This window comes from Aspergillus welwitschiae (genome assembly GCF_003344945.1).
Source record: "Aspergillus welwitschiae strain CBS 139.54b unplaced genomic scaffold BDQ94scaffold_12, whole genome shotgun sequence".
Classification (NCBI taxonomy): domain Eukaryota; kingdom Fungi; phylum Ascomycota; class Eurotiomycetes; order Eurotiales; family Aspergillaceae; genus Aspergillus; species Aspergillus welwitschiae.
In genome coordinates, this window is record NW_020798706.1 from 50103 (window position 1) to 71887 (window position 21785).

At 48.7% G+C, this 21785-nt stretch overlaps 8 protein-coding genes across 8 annotated transcripts; 1 reads left to right on the forward strand and 7 right to left on the reverse strand.

Annotated features, from left to right (window-relative positions):
• The first annotated feature begins 1524 nt into the window (after positions 1–1524).
• Positions 1525–3135, forward strand: BDQ94DRAFT_18594 (transmembrane amino acid transporter protein-domain-containing protein). Its single transcript, XM_026775014.1, has 2 exons — positions 1525–2969; positions 3024–3135. Exons 1-2 carry the CDS (start codon positions 1614–1616, stop codon positions 3081–3083), a joined length of 1416 nt encoding a protein of 471 aa, XP_026627353.1. The 5' UTR covers positions 1525–1613; the 3' UTR covers positions 3084–3135.
• A 1655-nt stretch (positions 3136–4790) lies between these two features.
• On the reverse strand, positions 4791–5711 carry BDQ94DRAFT_169296 (uncharacterized protein; the record flags this gene model as incomplete). The annotated part of the gene is made up of 1 exon (XM_026771256.1): positions 4791–5711. The coding sequence occupies one exon, from the start codon at positions 5709–5711 to the stop codon at positions 4791–4793; it is 921 nt and encodes a 306-aa protein (XP_026627354.1).
• Positions 5712–6544: 833 nt separating this feature from the next.
• Positions 6545–7097, reverse strand: BDQ94DRAFT_141298 (uncharacterized protein). Its single transcript, XM_026765799.1, has 2 exons — positions 7026–7097; positions 6545–6972 (listed from the first exon to the last, which is right to left on the reverse strand). Coding segments are annotated over exons 1-2 (387 nt in total). The 5' UTR covers positions 7028–7097; the 3' UTR covers positions 6545–6587.
• A 462-nt stretch (positions 7098–7559) lies between these two features.
• Positions 7560–7899, reverse strand: BDQ94DRAFT_169297 (uncharacterized protein; the record flags this gene model as incomplete). Its single annotated transcript, XM_026771257.1, has 2 exons — positions 7560–7730; positions 7789–7899. 2 exons carry the CDS (start codon positions 7897–7899, stop codon positions 7560–7562), a joined length of 282 nt encoding a protein of 93 aa, XP_026627356.1.
• Positions 7900–8823: 924 nt separating this feature from the next.
• Positions 8824–12153, reverse strand: BDQ94DRAFT_177832 (E1-E2 ATPase-domain-containing protein; the record flags this gene model as incomplete). The annotated part of the gene is made up of 5 exons (XM_026773005.1): positions 8824–9682; positions 9742–10647; positions 10751–11395; positions 11455–11678; positions 11754–12153. 5 exons carry the CDS (start codon positions 12151–12153, stop codon positions 8876–8878), a joined length of 2982 nt encoding a protein of 993 aa, XP_026627357.1. The 3' UTR covers positions 8824–8875.
• A 4178-nt stretch (positions 12154–16331) lies between these two features.
• On the reverse strand, positions 16332–16727 carry BDQ94DRAFT_169299 (uncharacterized protein; the record flags this gene model as incomplete). Its single annotated transcript, XM_026771258.1, has 1 exon — positions 16332–16727. One exon carries the CDS (start codon positions 16725–16727, stop codon positions 16332–16334), a length of 396 nt encoding a protein of 131 aa, XP_026627358.1.
• A 219-nt stretch (positions 16728–16946) lies between these two features.
• BDQ94DRAFT_177834 (Zn(II)2Cys6 transcription factor) lies at positions 16947–19383 on the reverse strand (the record flags this gene model as incomplete). Its single annotated transcript, XM_026773006.1, has 3 exons — positions 16947–17914; positions 17966–18243; positions 18296–19383. The coding sequence occupies 3 exons, from the start codon at positions 19381–19383 to the stop codon at positions 17061–17063; spliced, it is 2220 nt and encodes a 739-aa protein (XP_026627359.1). The 3' UTR covers positions 16947–17060.
• Positions 19384–19844: 461 nt separating this feature from the next.
• Positions 19845–20917, reverse strand: BDQ94DRAFT_169301 (uncharacterized protein; the record flags this gene model as incomplete). Its single annotated transcript, XM_026771259.1, has 3 exons — positions 19845–20013; positions 20065–20761; positions 20836–20917. The coding sequence occupies 3 exons, from the start codon at positions 20915–20917 to the stop codon at positions 19845–19847; spliced, it is 948 nt and encodes a 315-aa protein (XP_026627360.1).
• Between the last annotated feature and the right edge of the window lie 868 nt (positions 20918–21785).

Sequence of the window (21785 nt, forward strand, 5' to 3'; positions counted from 1 at the left end):
GCCAGCTATGGAATGACCATTACATACATAGAGACAAGGTGTGAAAACTATTATAAAAATACCTAGTTAGAAGATAATTGAGCCAACTTTATCACTAAACCTATTTCGAAGCAGCAGATGAAAGCCAGTTCCAATGCCGACTCTCGCCCGCGCCGCGAGCGTAACCTTACGCCCCACACAATGTTACTCCATTTCGCGTGATGACCTGTCCGATCACCCAGGTAGTTTGGGGAAATATCATGAACATGGCAATTGCCCTAGACCAGAATCTTCAATCCGTAGGAGAACGCGATTGAGCCCTTCTAGAAGACAGGGGTAATGATGATTTTAAAGAAAAATGTGAGCGCGATCAAGCTTTCGAAGTTCTTATCAGAATATCAGAATCCTTTACCACGTCGCCCACGCACTCGATTGGAAGGGGGTTGATCCTATAAATATTAGCATTTGCTTATTGATTTATATCTAGCCTCTGGTTTCACATGATTGGCTTTGTGAATTATTCTACTCTATCTACTTAATATACAGACTGATCTTGTTGTTCATGGATAGCGTTTGCTCTCTCTAAGATGTGGGGAGTTTGGGAATTACTGCTTAGCTTATCATAACTATCCCCTTTATGCCTCATGAGTGTTGAATTTATCCGTTTCTATGTAGTATATGTCGCACTTCCAAGTCGTAAGATACTCTGTATTTCGCCAGCTTCAATATTAGTAATATTGAAGCTGGCGTGCATGGTTTGTCAATGGTCTATTGAGTTAATTCTCAACAAGACAGTCGCTAGGCAGCACATGTATTACTGGATGGGTCGTATCTGAGTTGAAGTGCTAATCCTACACTCGAGACTTATCCCCAAAACAAAAGAGAAAGCCCCAGATGGATCGACCCCGGATCAGATAAGACAGGTCAGGTGGACAACTTGGCGTGGGTGGCGCCCACATGGCTTGAGGCTGCGGTGAACATCCCTTGCGGCGCCAAGACTTCTAAAATCGGATTGGCAGGTTGAGATCGCAGGCTGCCAATCACGTCCGGACTCCGACGGATTATAATTTATCTTCCGTCTCACAGCGTCATGAGATTGGACAAGCCAAACACTCTTGATTGAGTTGCCATGTAATTGATCCGGAAGCCAAAGCTACATTTACTGTAATAATGGTAACGTCTGAAGCGAGATTTGACGTGAAATTTTGAATGTCAATGGCGGTTATGAAGTGGCTACTGTGGAGGAGACAGACAGATCGTGCAACTACGTCGTTGAGAACCCACCAGTGCAAAAATTTCACAGTTTTCCGCAGGAAAACCCTTCGCGGGAGGGTTGAAAGCGGAATACGCTTGAGTTTCCCGCCAGCCCATAATTGGTCCATGTTGGACCCAGATGGTATGATTCCCGTCCCCCACCCAATCAGCGGGCCTCAATCATGACTGATGCAACGGCGGGGAGTAATCAGGTTTCAGACAGCATTACCCCGCGGTAAAGGACGGTGAAAACTCGATGTCAATGTCTGGGAGGTGCGAATTACAGTCACCACAAAAATTCAAGCTTTGATTCGATTATTCATGTGTTGCTGCTTCCCCTGTCTTGCGTCCAGTACAAGCTCGGAACGGCTCAGCTCACCATGGAGTCTTCAATTGGCAATTTAGAGGCCGGCAATGGGAGTAATAAGTTCAACAAGGAGCCACTCCCCGCAAAGCTGAACGCCTGGGTCGATGGCAAGCTGCCTGACGCTGTGGACGATGGGGAACAGCAGATCATCGAGGCCGGAGAAGCCAAGTATCATCGCCTCGGCTGGAAGGGTCTAACGGTCATGCTCATTGTGGAGGCCATTGGCCTAGGATCGTTATCTATTCCTTCCGCGTTCGCATCGCTCGGCATGGTGGCCGGCGTTATCTGCTGCGTCGGCATCGGCTTGATAGCCATCTACACCTCGTACGTGATTGGACAGGTGAAGCTCGCCTTCCCGGCTGTTCGGGATTATGGTGATGCGGGTGCCTTGCTGATGGGTACCTGGGGTCGGGAACTATTCACCTTCATGTTGATCCTCCAGCTGATCTTCCTGACGGGTTCCAACTGCTTAACCGGCACCATTGCCCTTCGCCATATCACCTCTAGCGGCATCTGCTCCGTCGTCTGGAGCGTGGTATCCGCGGTGATTCTTCTCTTGCTCTCTATCCCCTCTTCTTTTGCCGATATGGCCTGGCTTGGCTATGTGGACTTCATTTCCATCGTGGCAGCCATTGGAATCACTATCATCGCTACTGGCATCCGGGGTACGGATTCCACCGGGGGCTTGGCAGCCGTGGACTGGTCAGCTACACCGCAGGGCGATCCTACCTTCTCAGATGGTTTCATCGCGATTAGCAATATTGTCTTTGCGTACACCTTTGCCAGCTGCCTCTTTTCTTTCATGGATGAGATGCATACCCCTAAGGAATTTACCAAATCCATCTGGTCTCTTGGCATCCTCCAGATCGTCATTTACACTGTCACGGGCGCCACTATCTACGCCTTCGTGGGTGTCGATGTCCAGTCTCCTGCCTTGCTTTCAGCTGGAACGCTTGTTAGCAAGGTCGCCTTTGGCATTGCCCTTCCAGTCATTTTCATTTCCGGCGCTATCTGCACCATCGTGGCTGGACGCTTGATTCACGGCCGGATCTACGCCAACAGTGTGACCAAGTATATCAACACGCCCAAGGGCTGGATCACGTGGCTTACTGTTATCACTATCTTGACCATCATCTCGTGGGTCATTGCAGAGGCAATTCCGTTCTTCGATGATCTTCTTTCCATCACATCAGCACTGTTCACCTCTGGTTTCTCCTTCTACCTTCCCCCAATCATGTGGTATGTCCTCATCCGCAAGGGCCCATGGTACTCCAAGGAGAACCTGTTGACCAGTCTGGTGAATCTGTTTGTCTTTATCTTTGGTCTTGTTGTTCTTGTTGGTGGTCTTTACTCGAGTATTCAGGATATAGTAAGTTATCTAACCCTCCTTTCAAATTGAATTGTCACTAATCATGTCCAACAGCGACTTAATTACCGTGAAGGTGATGTCAACAGCCCTTTCACTTGTGGTGAAGTTTCATAAATGCTTTGTTTATCGTTATATATTGCCCGCACATGTTAATAGACCCTTGTACCGAGCCATCCGGCTTGATGATTCCCATGCTTTTATCTGGAATGTCTAACTTGTCATATCTCACGAAGACATGATAAAATTGCCACACTGGCTTTGCATCGTTGGAAAAGAAAATGTTGTATATTAGCTGCCTGTACATATATTGAGCTCTGTTGAATCGGGATGCAGAGGACAGGACAGCCTTCACTCTGAGATTCTTTGTGTTGACTTTCGTCACTTGTTGTTTCAATCCGCCACTTGTCGACAACAAACATCACTCAGGCAGTGATTTTCATCTATTCTTGGTCCGCACTGCGGTCTACTATATTACCCTTCGAATGCTGGCCACAATAACAATCAGGTCGCACTTTCAATTCGACCACAATTCGAAAATGATTGACGACCGCACATGCAATCTGCATATTCAAAGATGTCATCTTATCGACAACGGAACCGTTGATCTCCCTGTGAGCATTTCATGACGACTCGCCTATCATCTTCTTGATTATATAAAACATCATCCTCCTCTTCGTCAACATCCAAAGGGGACTTGACCCTCCACCTTTAACTTCTCTTTGGGATAAACGGATTGCTGGATAGCTATACATACTGTACTACTAATATATAATACTGCGAAGCCCCCACCAATTGATATCAGACAACAATGGAAGGTTCGGGGTTAATTACCATTCTTGTGGTAGAGCATGTCAGAGGAAAGTGGGGATGGCGAAAGAAGCATGGTGGGATGCTCACTTTTCCTAGGTAGACTGGAGCGGGGACGTGATCTAGAATTGGAGAACAAGTTGAGTAAATCATCGTGGAACTAGATTGCCGCAGGGCTTCAGAAAGGAGGGAATGGCTGGCATATAGCTATCCCAAATACTGTTCGCCATTTGACGTAGAATAGTGCCAGAAAGTCACCAAGAAAAAAGGTGGGTACTTGGCTCCAAGTTACATGGCCAGACTTAATACGTAGGTTCTGATGCTATCTATTCTTGGGCTAATGAGCTCCGACATTTCCAATCACTTCAAACATGGATGCTGTAGTCCGTTACCCTCCAAATTACTCGTGAGAACAGTGTAGGATGAGAAGTGGCAGGTGCTATCAATTTGTTTCTGAACTTTAACCGGAGCTCATGCAGGGCCGGCCTAGAACTCCGCTTCCCGAGCTCGATCCATGGTACTGAGCTCCCTAGCAAGTACCCCCGATCGTAGTTCCTTCAGAGACATGTGAAATGCTTTGCAACTAATTCCATGGGTAGTATTGCCAGCAAACTTGGATCGCAGATCGAAGGCCCTTCTACAACGGGCGCAGCAACGTTATATATATATGCATGGATGTGTGCCTATTTCTTCCACCATATAATCAGAACGCACCCGCATTGAAGCAGTGGGTTGCTCTTGTCCAATATTCGAAGACCAGCATGTGCGGGTCGAATAGGCATTGTAGTCTTCAGGTGCTGTAGATGCAGCGTTTAGAGGGGTCTTTGAGCACAGCCCGTATTCGGAAGGCACGTTTGGTCGAAGAAACCCAATAGACAAGCACCTCACACCAATGTGCAACGTGACTAGAAGTATATGCTCCCCTAAGAGCTGGATAACCGAACAAGAGGTATGCCATTGCCATTATCTCCTAACAACTGTGGCAGTCTTGTGTACAGTCAAACCAAAACTCCCTTACGCCGAATCATGCCAATTCTGCACTACAAGCCAAGTAATCTTCTCCGTATGCCTCACCTCCTTATCCATCTCACTTGCCTTCTTCAGTAGCTTCTTTCTCACTTTTAGATCCGCAGCCTGACCCGCCATCTCGTATAACTGAATAGCCTCCCCTCGCCAGATCTCATGTTGAACCTCTGAGACAACCTGCCAATCCCGAACGACTTTTGCCGCATCCCTCCGCACCTTTCCCTTCTCCTGGCTCCATCCCCTCTTCGCCTCCGCCGCAAGATCCAAGTCATACACATAGTCGATAAGCTGGCACAGTTGCCTGCCGGGTACACGAACCCGCGAGCGCACGCCCTGGACTAGATCTGTTTTCGAGGGGACCGTCCACAGCGGACATAGCGACGCACAGAGCGGGAATTTTGGATGAAGGCCCAGTATCTTCCTCAGCTCTTTCCCAGTGACGATTGACACTTCAAGATGTTTAGGATGGAACAACAATCGATTCGCTCTCTTAAGATACGCCGTTCTCCGCGCAAACGGTCCCTTGATATATGCCATGTGGATGAGACGGGCTGTGAGGTCTGAACATTGTCCCAGAAGCGCAGTGATCTTCGTGGGATCAATGTGGTCAGCGAAGTGGATGGCTTGACCGGCCTTTTGCATGTACTTCAGGGCTGTGTGTCCGGCTTGTATGATGTTCAGCTCGTCGATGAATTCGAGGAAGACCTCCTCGGAGATGCCGTAATTAGTAGTCAAGATGTCGGTGTAGGCGCGGACGAAAGGGAGGTTGATTAGAAGTCGGTCAGTGAGATTACATACGCGGGGGATAGCTATCAGACGCTCTAAAGGTTGGTAGTTGGGTGGTGAGGGGTCGGTGGAGCTGGATTCGGTGGTTGTGGTTTCGTGGAGGTCGCTGGATTGAGAGTCCATCTTGAGTTAGTGAGTGGATGTGACTGTTATTGGGTTTGGTTGGGATAGGAGGTCATCATGGAGTGTAGAGGGGGAAACTGTAAGGGTCAGGCCTTGTGGCTGGTATGCTATGCTAGGCCTTTTTATGGTTACTTCAGAGAATCTTGCGCATAAAATCAGGCAAACAGACTCGATCTTTTTGACATGTGGCAGACTGCGCCTAGATTCTCATATCTGGGTACGATCGTAAAACATCTTAGAACTATATGCTTCCCCGCGATGTTTATAACTTGTCATAGAGTTATTGGTCGCTCAGGTCGTGGTACGGAAGAACAGCTTCAGAGACCGGCCTGGTCAACTGACAGCTCAATGGAAGTCGGAGCCGATGGCTGTGCAAGCTCCAAAATTAGGTTCTGTCTACCGAAATGACCGTTAACGGGGTTGACTTGTTGTTTGGAACCAACGACAACCCCTCCCGGCGATTTGGATTCCAGGCCCGCCACATCCGAGCAGCGATCCCGAAGCGAGCAATTTTAAGCTAGGGAGGCAACTCCACTAGGTTCCAGAGAACATTCTTACTTTAGTGTTTAAGGTGCTCACTCGTAACCAACCAAAACTTCACGAGGACTTCCTAGCCTAGTCATATGATCTTTCATCCAAACCATGTGTCTATCGCCATCCGTCCGAGTTTTCTCAGTTAGGATCTCGTGCACCCTACCTCTCTTAAGGTCTGTCGCAAGTATGTTCCATTGTTAAGACCTAGCATAAGCCAATCATAAGAGATTCCACATAGCATTAACTCGCCCGATACTAGCTAGGTATCTATTTTCAGCTCTTGAACCAACAACCCCAGGCCCCCCTCCTTACAGCCCCTACCAATGCACATACACATAGCAGCTAAGTCTCATAAGACATATAAGTCCCACTATACGGAATCCATCTCATCTCCCAAACAACTCCATACGGCGCATACCGTGCATTCATCCCATTAACATATGTACGCAGCCGACCATTAAACTTATCCACCGCAGCGCCGTAGAAACAGATTGACAGCCCGCAAGTAAAACACACAAGAAATATCTCCCTACTTTGGTCCTTGGAGAGTTTGTCCGCCATATGCCGGATGATGTACATGTCTTGATCCCACATAAATTCAGGCACGCCACGTCGTGCCAGGACCGGTGGGAATCCGGTGGGGAGGCGGTTAGCTTTCGTGGGAAATTCAACCCTTTGATGTTCGGCCCCGATGCTGATGTTTGCCATGAGTTTTTGATGTTGTTCCCTTGCGTTGGGTTAATTTAGAGATCAGTATTGGTGTGTAGAACGAAGGCTTACATTAAAGGATACAGGGAACGGATGTGGTAAGTTTTCTTGCCGGGTGTGTGGTATCCGTCAGGTCGTGTAGTGTATCGAAGATATCCGGCCAGGAAGAAAGAATTTTGTAACTACGTTATATACCAGCAAAATTGGCGTAGTATAATTTTTCTTTTGGTGACTCCGAAGAGACGGAAACATTACGAAATGGCTGATTCTAGACTGTATTTCTCGCCATCTAGGCAGTAGCATTCGAGAAAATGAACGAACAATTTAGAGCGTACTACCAGACAAGAGATACTCTGGATTCAGATCTCCGCGGCAATGAACGAAGCCCCTCAACATAATATGGTTTCACGCGTAAGCTCAACCTTATCTATGTATAAATGGAAACAAGACAAGCAATAAGACAGACCATGGATAAGAAGCGAGTTACATCAGCTAACAAACTGTACAGCATCTCCCTACCGAGACAACACTTCCAATCGTACCCTCCCACATGCTTCCATGCAACTAATATCCAGTCAATTTCCTCTCCCCAAACCGACAACTCCTTCACTCAGTGTAGCAAGGTGTCCGACCCTGCGCCGTGATAGCACTAATACATTCATACTTGCCCCCGGCATTGCACGCAGTACCGGCTGTGCCATCCGCGTTGCTGACACCGTCGGCCCGATGAGCTTTGGCGCAGATGCTGGTACAGTCTAGTTCTCCGATGGTTGCATCCTTTGGGTGAATTTATTAACTTCTTGGGTATTGTAATGCTGCATGGGTGGGTGCTTACCGAGTATACGCAGCAGTGACTGCTGTCGCTGAACTCGCACTGGCAGTATGTGCAGGCCTGCGCGGTGAGGGCGCTGATGAGGAAAAGTCCGAGTGTCATGAGGCGGACCATTATGGATAGTGTCTTTAGATAAAAGGGTTGAAAAGGTTTGATGGGGGTCCTGGTTGACTGGAGGGGTGTGATTCAATGGATGGACATATTTGCAATAAGACAGGAAAGGGTACCTTTATATGCCAGTTCTGGAGTTTAGAGTGTCAAAGTCATATGAACTATTTCCCTAGCAATCCCAGGCCATCGAAAAAAAGATTGGCTATGGGTGTAGTGGTTTAGGAGTGCCCATTGCCATAAACGGCACCTTCTACGAAGCAGTTAATGAACCGATGTGTGGAGAAAACGTTAGCAACGATGACGGTAGAATCGTCCGAATTGTCAACCTTTCTCAAAATAGTTTAAAGCACTCTACATAGGTTTAGCGGTCGGCTAGCTTCATGTCATGTTTTACCGACAATATTCCGGCCCGCTTGCTTTCATGTTCAGGGGTCTTTTGGTGGTAGTGATAATAGGTGGCCCGAATCCTTCGAATCCTTCGCCTGCGATCCTCCGTTGCTTAGCGGCAGTTAACCTTTCTTCACCGTGGATCATTCGTTGCAGATCAATGTCTTAGGAGTCTAGCAAACACTTCGACGTTGATCGTCGACTGGTCATTTGTGACCTATTGGATGTGTTTCATATCGAAGGATTGGAAGTCTGTGGTAGCTCGGGATTGGTTTCCTTTAGTAACCAGAGAGATATGAGATATGCCAGGTTGATGAATGAACAGTGCCTTCCTCTCGATATTAGGATGAAACATGCAATCCGATGGTCCCGCAGCTATCAGAATAAAGGCCTTCCGTTGAATATTGACCGACATTATCATCTCTTGAAGAGCAGCAGTCTATCAAAAATATAGGAGCCAGATAAGAATGTGGAAATAGTTCAATGACATATTAAGATAAGATAGCTGTAAATGTAGTTCTCATCATCCTATAATTAGTACTCGACAACATCTTACCATCACACCACCAACCACATCAGCACCGTGACACACCTAATCGACCTCCTCTTCCTCCTTACCCGAAGCCAAAAAGACCCTCCCATTGCCATCTTCACCCCTTTCGAACTCCAACGACAGGTTAGCCATGTGAGCAAGCACATTTCCAATAGCCACATCCCCTTTACTCTGTCTGCTCCTGCCCAGATTATCCAACCAGGCAATCTTGTTCGAAACGTAATACACCAACGCAATCACAATCTCTACACCAATGCAGTAACCCCACAACCGCACAACAGTCACAATATCCGTCCACCCATTGCTCGTCTCCTTGCTGATATACTGATCATACGGATCAGTAACCATATCGCGGTTGGAGAACCATCCGAACAGACAGAAAATAGTAGCAAGTATGTCGACACCCAGAATGGCTGCCACTAGAGGTAGAGATGGCCATGTGGAGCTTCCGCGGGTCACGAAAATTAGCCAGTTCTCTGTTAAAGCGACTTCCAAGAAGATAATTTCTTGGATCGAGCCCCAGTTTTGGACGATGCCGCCGTCAGGGAGGAAGAGTGTGCCCCGGATTACCCACGTTCCTGCTGCGAGGAGGATGCCGAGGATGACGGAAATAACCCATATTTTTGGCAGTTGCCATTGCACAGGGCGGAGCTCGTAGGAGGCGTTGTCGTAGGCGACTGCAACGGTGGCGACGTCGGCGAAGAGGGCTAGGAAGACGACGAGGTCGGTACGGATGCTTTCGTTCAGGATAATCATTGTCGTTACGAGGTAGATTTCTAGGTGTAGACAGAGGGCGATTCGGTATTGGATATAAGCTTTCATGCGGTGGAAGATTTGGCGGGCGACCTGCTTCTGGTTAGGGTGGATTGTTTGTGGTTGTGGAGTGGGAAACATGGATGACTGACCTTGATGGAATCGATGATAGTTGAAAGCCCTGGCTCTAGGAACACAATGTCCGATGCAGATTGCGCGGCCTCTGAGGCACCCTCGACCGCGATACCACAATCTGCTTTCTTCAAAGACGGCGCATCATTGACACCATCTCCAGTCATGGCTGTAAGATGACCACGATCCTGCAGCATCTCAACAACTTGGTATTTGTGTTCTGGGAAGACCTCTGCGAATCCATCTGCTTTCTCTACCAGCTCACCAGCCATGGCGCCGCTGAGACCACCACTGATCAATTTCTCCGAGTTATAGACCTTCGTGCCCAGAGCCAGCATTTTGCACGTCTCCTTTGCAATAGCAATAGCATCTCCAGTAAGCATTTTGACCTTGATGCCTAGCTTCTGTGCCTCAGCAATTGTTTGAGCAGTGTCATCACGAGGGGGATCAAACATAGGCAGCATGCCTAACAAGGTCCACTCTTCCCCCTCTTTCTGAACAGCCACACCAAGCGACCGGAAGCCACGCTGTGCAAATTCAGTTGCTTTCTGTCTGTACATTCTTGCAGTTTCTTCTGAGCAGTTGGTTAATGATAAGACTGCTTTAGGCGCTCCTTTCGTGCAAGTGTAGCGGGTTCCGTTAAGGGAGACATTCGCAACGATTCGTTTCGAGACCGGGTCAAATGGGGTGAAGTTCTCGGTTTTCCACCCTTGTTGGAGGATCTCCTTTGCCTTGGGGTATTGGTTGACCGAGAGGATGGTCACCTTGTCAATGGGGTCGAGCGAGCGCACATTATGGGAAGAAGCGAGAGCAGCGACTGCGAACATCCAGTTAACGTCGACTCCTTCGGATACGAAAGGTTCCCGGATGCTGAGGCGGTTAGCGGTCAGGGTTCCGGTTTTGTCGGAGCAAAGAATATCGACACCCTGTTTATTGTGTTGTTAATATTTGAAATAAGAGGCGAAAAAGTGTTGTCGAGAAGTCGGGGATCAGGACCAAATGGGAAAATATGTCCCTTGGAATACTTACAGCAAGCGACTCGATAGCAGTCAGTTTCTGGACGATAGCCTTCTTGTTCGCCAGGTAAGCCGCACCGACCGCCAAGGTGGTAGTTGTAACAACAGGCAGACCGACAGGGACCCCGATGATCAGGATAGACAGGGTATAGAAAAGAAGAGTTTGTTCACCAGGCGAGGCAATGGGGATGTTTCTGAAGAAGCCACCAATCCAGACTGCCAGCAGCCAGGCCATGACAATTACCAGCAAGGCAGTTCCAATGCTATCCATGACCATCTTGAAGTGGCCGGTATCCTTTGCATTCTGCACCATTGAAGCAGTGCGACCAACGAAGGACTTCGTCCCAGTGGCTTGGACGACTGCATAGGCTTTTCCACGCTTGCATCCTGTTGTGTAGAAAACTTGGTCACCAACGAATCGATCGACGGCAAGAGACTCTCCAGTAATAGCAGAATGATCGCAGGCCAGGATAGGATAGCCCTTCTCATCGTCGTCAGACTCTTCCTCCCCTCCCTCGTCGTTGGACTTTTCGGCGTCCTTTTCAAATTTTCCTTCGTCCCGCAGTCTTTGGTAATCGCTCCACCCTTGGTCGGGTTCATCGTAGTCACAGATGACCTTTGCATCGGCAGGGACGGTCTGGCCTTCTTCAACGATGATCTATTGGATTTAAACATGAGCACTTGGTTGCTTGGGCGATATTGTAAAGGTATGCTTACCACGTCGCCAGGAACCAGTTCCCGTGCCAGGATATCCTGCTCCTCCCCACCACGCACAACAGTACTGCGCATTGCAATGTCGGCCTTCAGACTAGCAACCACATCCTCAGCCTGCTTCTCCTGATACCAACCAACTGCCGCGTTCAGGCACAGAATACCGATGATAACACCAAAGTCAATCCAGTCCTTCAAACCCGCAGCAAGTAGAATGGCAATCTCCATGACTACAAGCACAACAGTCAGCACATACAACATACACAACACCAATAATAATAACCAAACCGATCATCGAATCTCACCATATAGAATTGGTCCCTGGAAATACGACAGCAACCTCGCAACCGGATTCTCCTTCTCCGAGCTCAGCTCATTAAACCCTGCTGACCGCCTCCTCGTCTCCACGTCCGACTCCGATAATCCATGATGAATATCAGTCAGGCGCCACTCCTCTGGAAACTCGCGCGACGAGCCAACATGCTTCCAGCGAAACCTTCTCTTCTTCCACGGCGCATACCACACGCGACTTTCGCGGATCTCTCCCTCCCCGGGATCATTCGCATCTTTCTCGCGGTACGTAGACATGAACTTCACCAGCCGGGTGTACTCGTCGAGTTTCGTGTCTGACCGGGCGGACCGGCTGGAGAATCGGGAGGCGCGGCGCGAGCCGGCATCGCGCTCGACGTCGCCGTTGGTAGACATACTGAGGGTAATAGCGCAGCAGTGATTGGGGTTACGCGGAGTAAAAGAGAAGAGGTAAAGTGTAGCGCGGAAGGACCAACTAACAGCATGTGGGAGGAGCTCGGGGATGACAGGAACAGGGAACGACAAGCAGTTTTGTATACGCAGACAGTATGGAAGGTCTTTAGTCAAAGTTTGCTAGGATTCTTGCCCATCCTGTTTTGCTGCTTGATGCCCGGTCGGAAATCGGCAAGCTCGGAAATGCGAAACTGAAAGCCCTCATGACGTCGCGTGCTGCATGCTGCATGCTCACTGCAGGTGTCTCACTGGGGTGTACGCCTGAGCTGTTACTGTGTAATGTTTGGCCATGCCGAATTGAGTTAAGGATTGTCGTTGACTGTGTCTAGAAATGCTATTATTGGGAGATGGTGTGAAGCTTGTGGCCGTCGCTCCACTTGCACATTAATGCCCAGGGTTGCTGGCACTGACGCTCGGCCATGGCTTATAGCTCGAAATGGTCCGAAAATACCTCACTGTGCTCTAAAAGATATCTACACCCCATGATCTCGCTTGATACGACTGTTTACTGCTCTTCGTGATGAGGCTCAAGATGGTCTGAAAATACCTCAACGCGGTCTGAGGGCTGTCTACGAAGTATAACGCCCCGAAGGGTCAGATGAAGCTTTGTTGATGTCATGTTCGGCAAAAGGTACGAGTCAGTTGGCGATCTGTGCGGAGGTCAAAAGCTTGATTGGTTCTGACCCACTCTCTCACAGGCCTGTGTTATCGCCACGTCCATCACTGTCCTCGGCACGCACAAAATGGACGAGAAGACGGGACGCAAATAGCGTCGAAGTAAACTACAGAGCATCGCCTTTCATCGAGTACAACTTCAGAAAAGACAGGGTAATATGAACAGTAACATCACTGTGTGATAGAAGACTTCTTTTCTTCAACTCTCGCGATACCTCGTCATGCTATAGCAACAATATTGTTCTTCGGATCAAAATGATCTAGACTCACTCCAGGCATCTGCTCCATCCATATCTGTGTCCCGTTTTATCAACCACGGCCAGGTCCCTCCATGCCGACGGACCGAAACCCTGCCAGCACTAGCCAATGCTACCCAGTCGGATATACGGCATATGGGGTCCAGCTCCATGATAGGCCCCCAGACCTTCATCACCTTGGCAAGAAACCGGTCTCAAGCTTCCGAGGATTCCGCAATTGCCCCGCGGAATTATCCCCTGTCATATACTTGCCAATCAACTAGCCAAACCCTCAAGGAGCACATGCTGACATCACTATAATAGAAAATGCTATTGGTTTTTCCTTGCCAGCAAGCTTCGTAATATGAGAGCTATGACAAAATCACGCATTCGAAGAACGGGAAGGTGATTGGGGTGGATGAGTGATTTGCCTGGCCATTAGGACTGTACTGCTACATATTATCGTGGATAGCCAAGGTACCATTCTGTGGAAGGCGCTAGAGTGAATTTTTCTTTCCTTGAGTAGCAGTGGGCATGATAGACCTCTGAAGCTGCATTTTTATCATCTGCTCTTTTGGTATTCCTACCCTAATACTTGCTCCTTGGACTTAGACTACCGAAGACGGTAGTACTTGCTTTTCGATCACAAACACGTCAGTCATACACCCCTCGAGGATACCATACAGAGCTTCAAGCATAACAGCAAACTAGACTAGATCGGAACTCATCGCCCAAAACATACCGAATTCAATCTGTCACTTCCTCACTTGAACAAGAAGTTCACAATGCCAGCAATCAACTTCCCCCGATCGGCCACAGTCCTGTCCCACAAAACCATCGGCAAGCGCAGCTGGGCTGGTGAAGAACCTGGCGTGATCCTGGATTTTGTGGTGGTCTTCATCGTGCTCTGTGGAATATTGGCACTTATCATTCAAAAGGCATGGCGAAATCGTCAGGCTGAGAGGGCTGAATGGGAGATTACGGAGATTAAGGACTAGGTGGTGGCGGATTGTGTTGCTATACCCTTTTTTCGATACATGCTTTGCGTGAGCTCTGTGGATAATGTATGGAATTCTAATTTGTTCTGTTTAGCTGCTTGTACTGAATAATGGGCGTAAATCGTAGTACTTTGCTATATGCCAATTCATCAAGGTCAGCAAGCGCGTTACTGTGTCGGCGAGCGGAGGTGGACTGCATGTACACGAAATCATATGCGTAGCAGGTGGCTCGCTGCAGTTGTATCTGTCCACTTATGCGCTGATTGATCTAGATAAATCTCGAAATCGAGCAGTTAATGAATGACTAGTAGTATCTTGACACTTTATAATAATGCCTATTTCTCCCTAATTCCGACTATCTACCATAGTATAAGCCAGTTCCGTCACGAAACATGTATACCATCCATAACACAGATTATCAGCTCAAGATTCTCTTACTTCGTAGGCAAATAGCATATTAGCCTCTAAGAAAGATTTCAATACGTTGCGTTCTATCACGCTAGTGCATACCACTGTTGTCGTGGTTGATACTACAATCGGGATTTTTGGAAATCTTTGACAGCAAGCAGTCAAGATACAATGTCTCTGATTGTTATACAACACGAATCAAATAAATGACACAGCCTAGACATATCAGGCGTCTTGACAAGCTCAACGCATGGCAGCCATGTGGAACGGATGTCCCACGTGCGAAAGCCCCTCGGAGACCCCGACCCCTGGAGATCCCCAAATATTGGCTTTGGCCAAGCAATGTTGTCCTTCAAGACAGCCTGGATGTTACTTTAGAGGTAATGGCTGGAGTCGACAGACTCACATATGAATGTGACTTGACCACGCTTTTCACACGATTTACCATGACAATTCACACACTGTAGAATAAGTGGAAGACAGGAATACAGTCAATTGCAACCTACTATACCTGAAATACTCGTACCTCCATGAATACGTTGTTATTTTGCTGAATAAACAAATCGGCCAAGTTGTACCTAAAGGGCAGAGGGTTTGACATCTGCCCCAATTCAGTGAAGGCTCTAATCTCTCACCGCATGATAACAGAATCAATGAATGAATCTTTGAAGTAGTCAAGGTACAAAATCTATATAGAGACTAAAATCAGGAACCCCTCTATCCAACAACCTCATCACCATATACGCAAACGCCCAAACCTGCCCTAATACAACCCCTCGCACCTCCCAACTATCCGCCTCCCACAAACTCCCATTCCCCCTATACATCGCGAAGTTAACCGAGTAAACACTAAATCTTTAAGCATAGCTATGTACCTGGTTGGACGCGGTTCGACTATGGTTGCGATCAGTATCCGTCGGACATCGGATGTAACTGTTGGTGGCATCCCCGATCTCCGGCTGCCGGCTTTTCCGTGGAAGGGTCCACCCGCCCACTGATCGCATCTTGTCAGGGCTTCCAGGCGCCAACACCAGAGATACGAATATGATGAATGGGGAAAATAGGACGGACTAGGCTGTGGTTACTGGTTAGACGGCAAAGTGGAGAGGGTCTACGCGGCCGCCTAACATTTAGTCCCTCAGGGTCCAGTTAGGGTTGATGACCCTGACGATTATCTTCCAGGTTTTCCAGTCGTCTGCGTCACATTTACTGAACATAGGGCGAGATATACACGTGGACCGTGCATTTATCCGGAAAAGTAGGAAATCAATTTTCAGGAGAAGAAGATTGATCCAATTCAGGACGCGCACTCAAAGTCCCCTATCGTCATGGGCTATAGACTACAAGCTAAAGAATGTATCCTCTACTACCACATAAGATATTGAAGCTCATTTACTCTAACACAGGCCATGTCCCAACTTCCGACCCATCTAAGGCTTCTACCACTCGACACTCTGGCTAAACCAGCTTTGATTAAGGTCAATTCGGGCAGGCCCTGCAACCTTTCAGCTCCCCAACAGTCTCCTAGCCAAATGGTCATTGCATTTTCCTCACTGGGCGGCCAGTAGGTCAAACCATCGCCATTGGGGTTGCCATTCTTGACAAAATTGACCCACTAGCCCTGCATAATATCCGCAATAACATAGTCCGTCTCCGTCCAATTAGAGGAGGTATCAGCATACGGCAAATTGTGGAACGTGTAATACAGCTCTGAACCGTGATAGGCACCACCATTCTCATTTGGAGGCGCATGAGTCCAGAAGTAGGTGTAGACGTCACTCTTCATTCCTCCAGCTACCCGATCCTAGGCCCAGTCCCAGGTTCCTGTACGGCTGAGATCGCGATAGTATTCGTTGACCACGGCGTCGGCCTGACTTGCGTTGGTGGCAGGATACAGTTCGAAGAACTGAGACGAAAGATAACCGAACATGTTGGTGAAGTCGGTGTGGTACTCGGTTACGGTGCAGTCGTGGGAGTTGCTCGCACCGGATCGTCCTTGTTGTTGCCAGTCAGGATTGCGACGTCCTGGTGGGAGTTCATGCGAAGCGACTCGCCATATTGGTCTGCATCCGACTTCCGCCTGGTCCAGTCTGAATCCATATCGAGGACAGAGGATTATCCCGGGGAATGGAGTAACTTGCTTAGAAATAATATAGCAAGTGGGATCATTGTTGATAATGGACGCGTCGTCTTTGACCATGGTCACCTCAGCGGATCTTTGAGCATTGTGATTAGGCCCAGCCCAAGTGCACAGCGTTTACCTCACCGGCGAAGTACGTTACCAGGAAAGCAAACTACCTAATCTACTGCAGATTCGAACTCAACCATCATAGTAGTCATGTGTATCACGTGGAGATGTAAGCGCTCGGGGAGCTTCGTGACGTTCTGATCTTTTAGCAAAGGATAATATGATATTCCTTGTTATTTGACGATTAAGAATGTTCGTAGGAGTCATTATTTACATATCAAATCTTAATAAGTCATTGGCATCAACCTTCAGGCCATCGAGACCATATGTAGGGCATTACCGGCTTCAATATGGGAATGTCACGCTGTCCTGTATCGACTCATCCAACCGCCACGGTTCGTCACCCAACGGTAATGGAAACGCGGCCTCATTGATATCTCCTTCTACAGGCTGCATCTGACCCATATACAAGACTGGTGCATTCATAGCAGGGAAAGGCCGTGACGGATCAACCCTTCCTGCGGCATCATCTACATACCACGGTTCAGCATATGCGGGGCCCGTCATGCCACTTCCGAGTGAGGGTAGTATGGCAGCTGAGCCTGGGCCCCTGTGAGGTTCCAAGATGGGGACACCCGGCGCTGGTGGGGGAACTCCGCCACGTAGATAGGTATGCGTATCGCCCGGACGAGCAATTATCCGTTTCTGGATCTGTTCATACCACTCTCGATTCTTGATCGCAACAACGTGATACCATTTGCTGGGGACGCGGTACTTCTGCTCTCCACTCGCTCGTGAAAGAGCTTCTGATACGCGGTCCAGGTAGCCATCAACGTCCATCATATTTGAAGTAATAACCTCACCGAGAGGGCCAAATTGGGCTGTGTGATATATCCGGAGTAGGGATGAGATGCCCAGGACCATCCGTGTATAGGTCATGTTAGGTAGCTTGCGCATGGTAGAAGTGTCGCATTCCAAGAAGGCGTCCAACATCTGGTGGGCGGCAAGCATCCACTTCGTTATTATCTGGACTCGTGCAGCACTTAAGGGCACGTTTGCTTTGTGTCGTTCCATGTCGCCTTCCAAGGGTGGGAGAGTGTAATATTTGCGGGTGGGGGCATCGGGATCGCGGTAGCCTTCACCAGCGGCAAGTTCGTAGATGGCGAGGTACATGTAGTGATATTCGAGGTTCATCCATGCTGTGAGTAATAGTATGAGCACAGTTCGATAAATGTATGGATGCAACTTACTTGTGAGCATGTTTTTCGGGGTCGTCCTCTTCCAGCGCAACATTCGAGAATCAAACCATTTCAGGATTGGAAGCATCTGCGACTCACGAAAATTAACGTCCACTAGGGTATTGTCGTGGCCCAGTGAGCATAGTGTATCGTCAACGATCCGCTGAATGTCAAACCATGTCGCTATTTGCTGGTCCAGGCCGTTTGTAGATTCTCTGAGGTGGCATATGTACCCGTCTATCACATCGTTGAAGCGGAGCATATTCGGTCGGTGTGTTCGAATTCCTATGCTACGGCTAGGTCAGTCGTGTATCGACTACGTGGTAAACATAGAGTCCATACTTGGACGCGAAGTGATAGCAGCCCAGTACGGCTCGCGCCTGGGCACTATGGATGGAAGCTGGTAAATCACCATACCCGCCATGACAACGGTAGTTTTTTCGCCCCGCTGGTCCGGCTGCTATACCAAGTTCTAGAGTCATGGTGGTCGCAATGTGTGTGTATTGGTAATATTGGCCTTGTAAGCGTGACTTTGGGGGGAAGTAGAAGATAAGCATCAAGAGGATTGATTGAATCAGCTCCACTGATTTCTCCTGCCTGAGGAAAAAACGTTCTGCAAATAGCTTGAGCATCTCCTCGTTGAGAGTCTCCGAAATGTGAGGGTTTAAGGTCATTGATGAAGCAGCTAGAATAGACAGGAAGAGTACGGGGCTCGTTCTGCGCAGTGATTCCGCACTTGTGTTTGGTGGCAGCACAACCATTGGGTAGAATTGCATTTGTTCGTTGACAAAGAATGAGACCAACATTTGCGCCATGTCAAGCGATATAATGCCGCGATCGACCACGTCCCCAGAGCCAGCTGTCGACTGCATCATGGTCGGGTTAGTGCTGGTGGGAGCAGTCTCGGCAGGTAAATTTCTAGCATGCTGATCTGAGTCACCCTGAGCAGAGGTGTTGTGGACACTAGAGAGCTCCATGTGCATAGATGATGAGAGGGCGGGAAAGGAAGCTACGTCGCGGCCAGCCGCCCCCGGAGAATCGGTGGCTGTGGCAGCGGCCGCGGCATCATCTGTCTTCTCCCCCCGGTCTGGATCATGTCTGATCTGGTCATGTAACAGCGAGCGCAAATCTCGCACATCCCTTTCCAACTGGGCCACTCGTGAGCCAGTCTTCTTCCGTGGCTGTCGTCGGAGCGTGCGGGCAAACACGCAGGTTCTTCTCGTGCGGGTACAGCGCTGACACTGGCGCGGGACGTTGGGATCCGGCAAACAGCGTACTTTGAGCGCCCTACAACTCTCACACGACTGATTCAGCGGGGGCAGGGAATTGGGTAAATTGAGGGAACGGTAGCTAGAGGGCAGAGAGGCCGACATGGTGCGTGTCAAGGGTGTATTCCATGAGGAAGCAGAAGCAATGGACTGGAGGAACATTTAAGAGGGATTGCGTTGCGCCAAGCCCGGTAGTGGAGGATTGAGATGGACTCGGATTCCATGCCGCGTTTGAGGTTGGGGACCCGCTTGATGACGATCGTCGACCTTCCTGGTCCCTTTGAACCCATTCTGAGAAGATAAACTAGTCGCTCCAAGGAATAGATGAAGACTTTCAGCACGGATGCCACTGAAGGGAAATTAGGTTACGTGGGCAGATATTAATCAGGGACCAGGATAAGATATTCTCCAGAACGAAGTGAAGACAAAAGGTGGACCTTTCGAGGGTCGGAAGTCGGAGGTCGGAGATATTCCCTATAGGGCTTAGTGTGTCACGGCTTCTCCGATACTCTGTTTTATTGTGTGTATTTTTCACTGCCGAGGTTGCTGAATGGTTATAGAGATTCCATAGCCTGGAATAACTACCATTTTCCCATATTCCATCGTCGTAATAAGACGCAGCTTTACCAGTCATACAGTCTAGTCGGGTTCGACACCATTATTGCCTGCCATTCCTCTGCAGTGACCCAGGACCGCAAGCTTCTCAGCCATTCCGCGTCATCGATGACCAGATACGGGGTCTCCCGCAGTGCCTCTTCACGCGTTCGAACCTTCATATGCGGGGTATGAGGCCTAATCAAGTGTTAGCAGCGAACCATAATAGTACTCACAAAAGATCCTCACCAGTCGCTACCCCAAAGGATCTGTCGCGGATTGGCATCCACAAAAGCGCGCACTAATGGCTTCACGTCTGCATACCGCGGAGCTTCATGGCTTACGCGATATGGAGCACTAAGTTTCACGTATAGTAGTCCAGAATGGACCAGATCCATGATCTCTGTAAACCCGGGCTGTCGAGTGATATCTCCCTCGTACTCTGCAGGCAGCATACTAGCGGCCTTGAGCAATGCAAAGTGGTCAGTGACCAGATGAAGGCTAGAGGACATCACCTCCTCCTCAATAATTGGCTTCAGCTCTCCCCAGTACTCGGGATGCACATGAGTGAACGCTATACTCCATCCTGGACAGTGCGGCTTAATAGCTCTGATGTGGTCACGTAAAGCTTGTTTCTGTCGTTCCACATCGTGCATCGCCTGATACTGGTACAAGTTGACCCGGATACCTCGGATGCCCTGTTTGTGCATCTCCTGGAGCTCCTCTGGTGTCGTCTTATCGGGGTCAATGACCCCAATGCCCCTCGTTCCTGACTCCCCCAGTTCTTGGACAAACGATTTGAGGGAAGTGCAGTCCGGTCCATATGATAAACCGTGCGTGAGAACCGAGTTGGTAATACCAATTTTCTCCTTAAAGGCGAGGAATTGCTGGACGGTCGCGGGTGGCGGAGTGAGGTGTCTATCAGGAGCATAGGCGAATTTCGCCGCTGAATATAGAATCGCATCAGTATGATGTTACATAGTGTTGTATCTACTTTGTGAGGGAAATCCAGGATCATACGCTCAAATATGTGGTGGTGGACGTCCCAGCCCCCATTTGGAAACAGCACCGGTTCCGGGCGTGGTTGGTGTTCGACGGTCATAATGGGCAATTTGGAGAGTTTAGTAATTCTAATACCGTTGGGTATAATGGGGAGACACAATTACCTCGAAAGGCTCTGGGAACTACACTTTATTTCATAGGCGCATGTCCGATCGGCTCGCCTTGGATGTATACGGATCCCTTTCGGGATCGCGGGTTACTCCGGGTCCCAACGGCAGCCGGAGTGACCCTGGCAATGTACACGGGGTGTCATCTAACACAGCACACAATCTCCCCGCAATACCATCTTTGATGTAATCTGCGATAATGCCGTGCTAAAAGTTTGCCTCATGATAATTGGACAAGAGGCTGGCCCCTCCGATCTGCCTAGTTGTACCCTCCGGTTCAGTGTTAGCACCATACGAATTTGGTATCTAGTAGGCGGATTTCGGGCAGTCAGGTCTGAGCAGATGATATGCAACGCTAGAGGCCGTCGGACAAGCGTTACAAGAAGATAAGATTGCTGCTAATCTGGTGATCTGAGGAAGTTGGCGCCTGCTACTGTAATTTACAGAAGAATACCTTTTTTTGGCAGCTGAGGCTATAAGTTGGTTCCATCCGCCAATGGGTCCCTACTATATTGAAGGCCACGAATTTCCAAGTTGCATATTGCTTTACTCTGCATGTGATCCCAGGTCATAAATCAGACATTGATGATAAGTCAGCGCTTAATGAGATTGGGCTCATGTTCTTACTATATTCTGAGGATGCATCGAGTCTGAGCCCGCCGCGTCGCGACGTTGATACTATGAGTTGATTATCTTGATTTGGTCAAATTTGGATCACTATAGTATGATACTGTATATTTTATCTCTTTCTCTCTATTTTTAGTTTTTTTTTTTTTTTTTTTTTTTTTTTTTTTTTTTTTT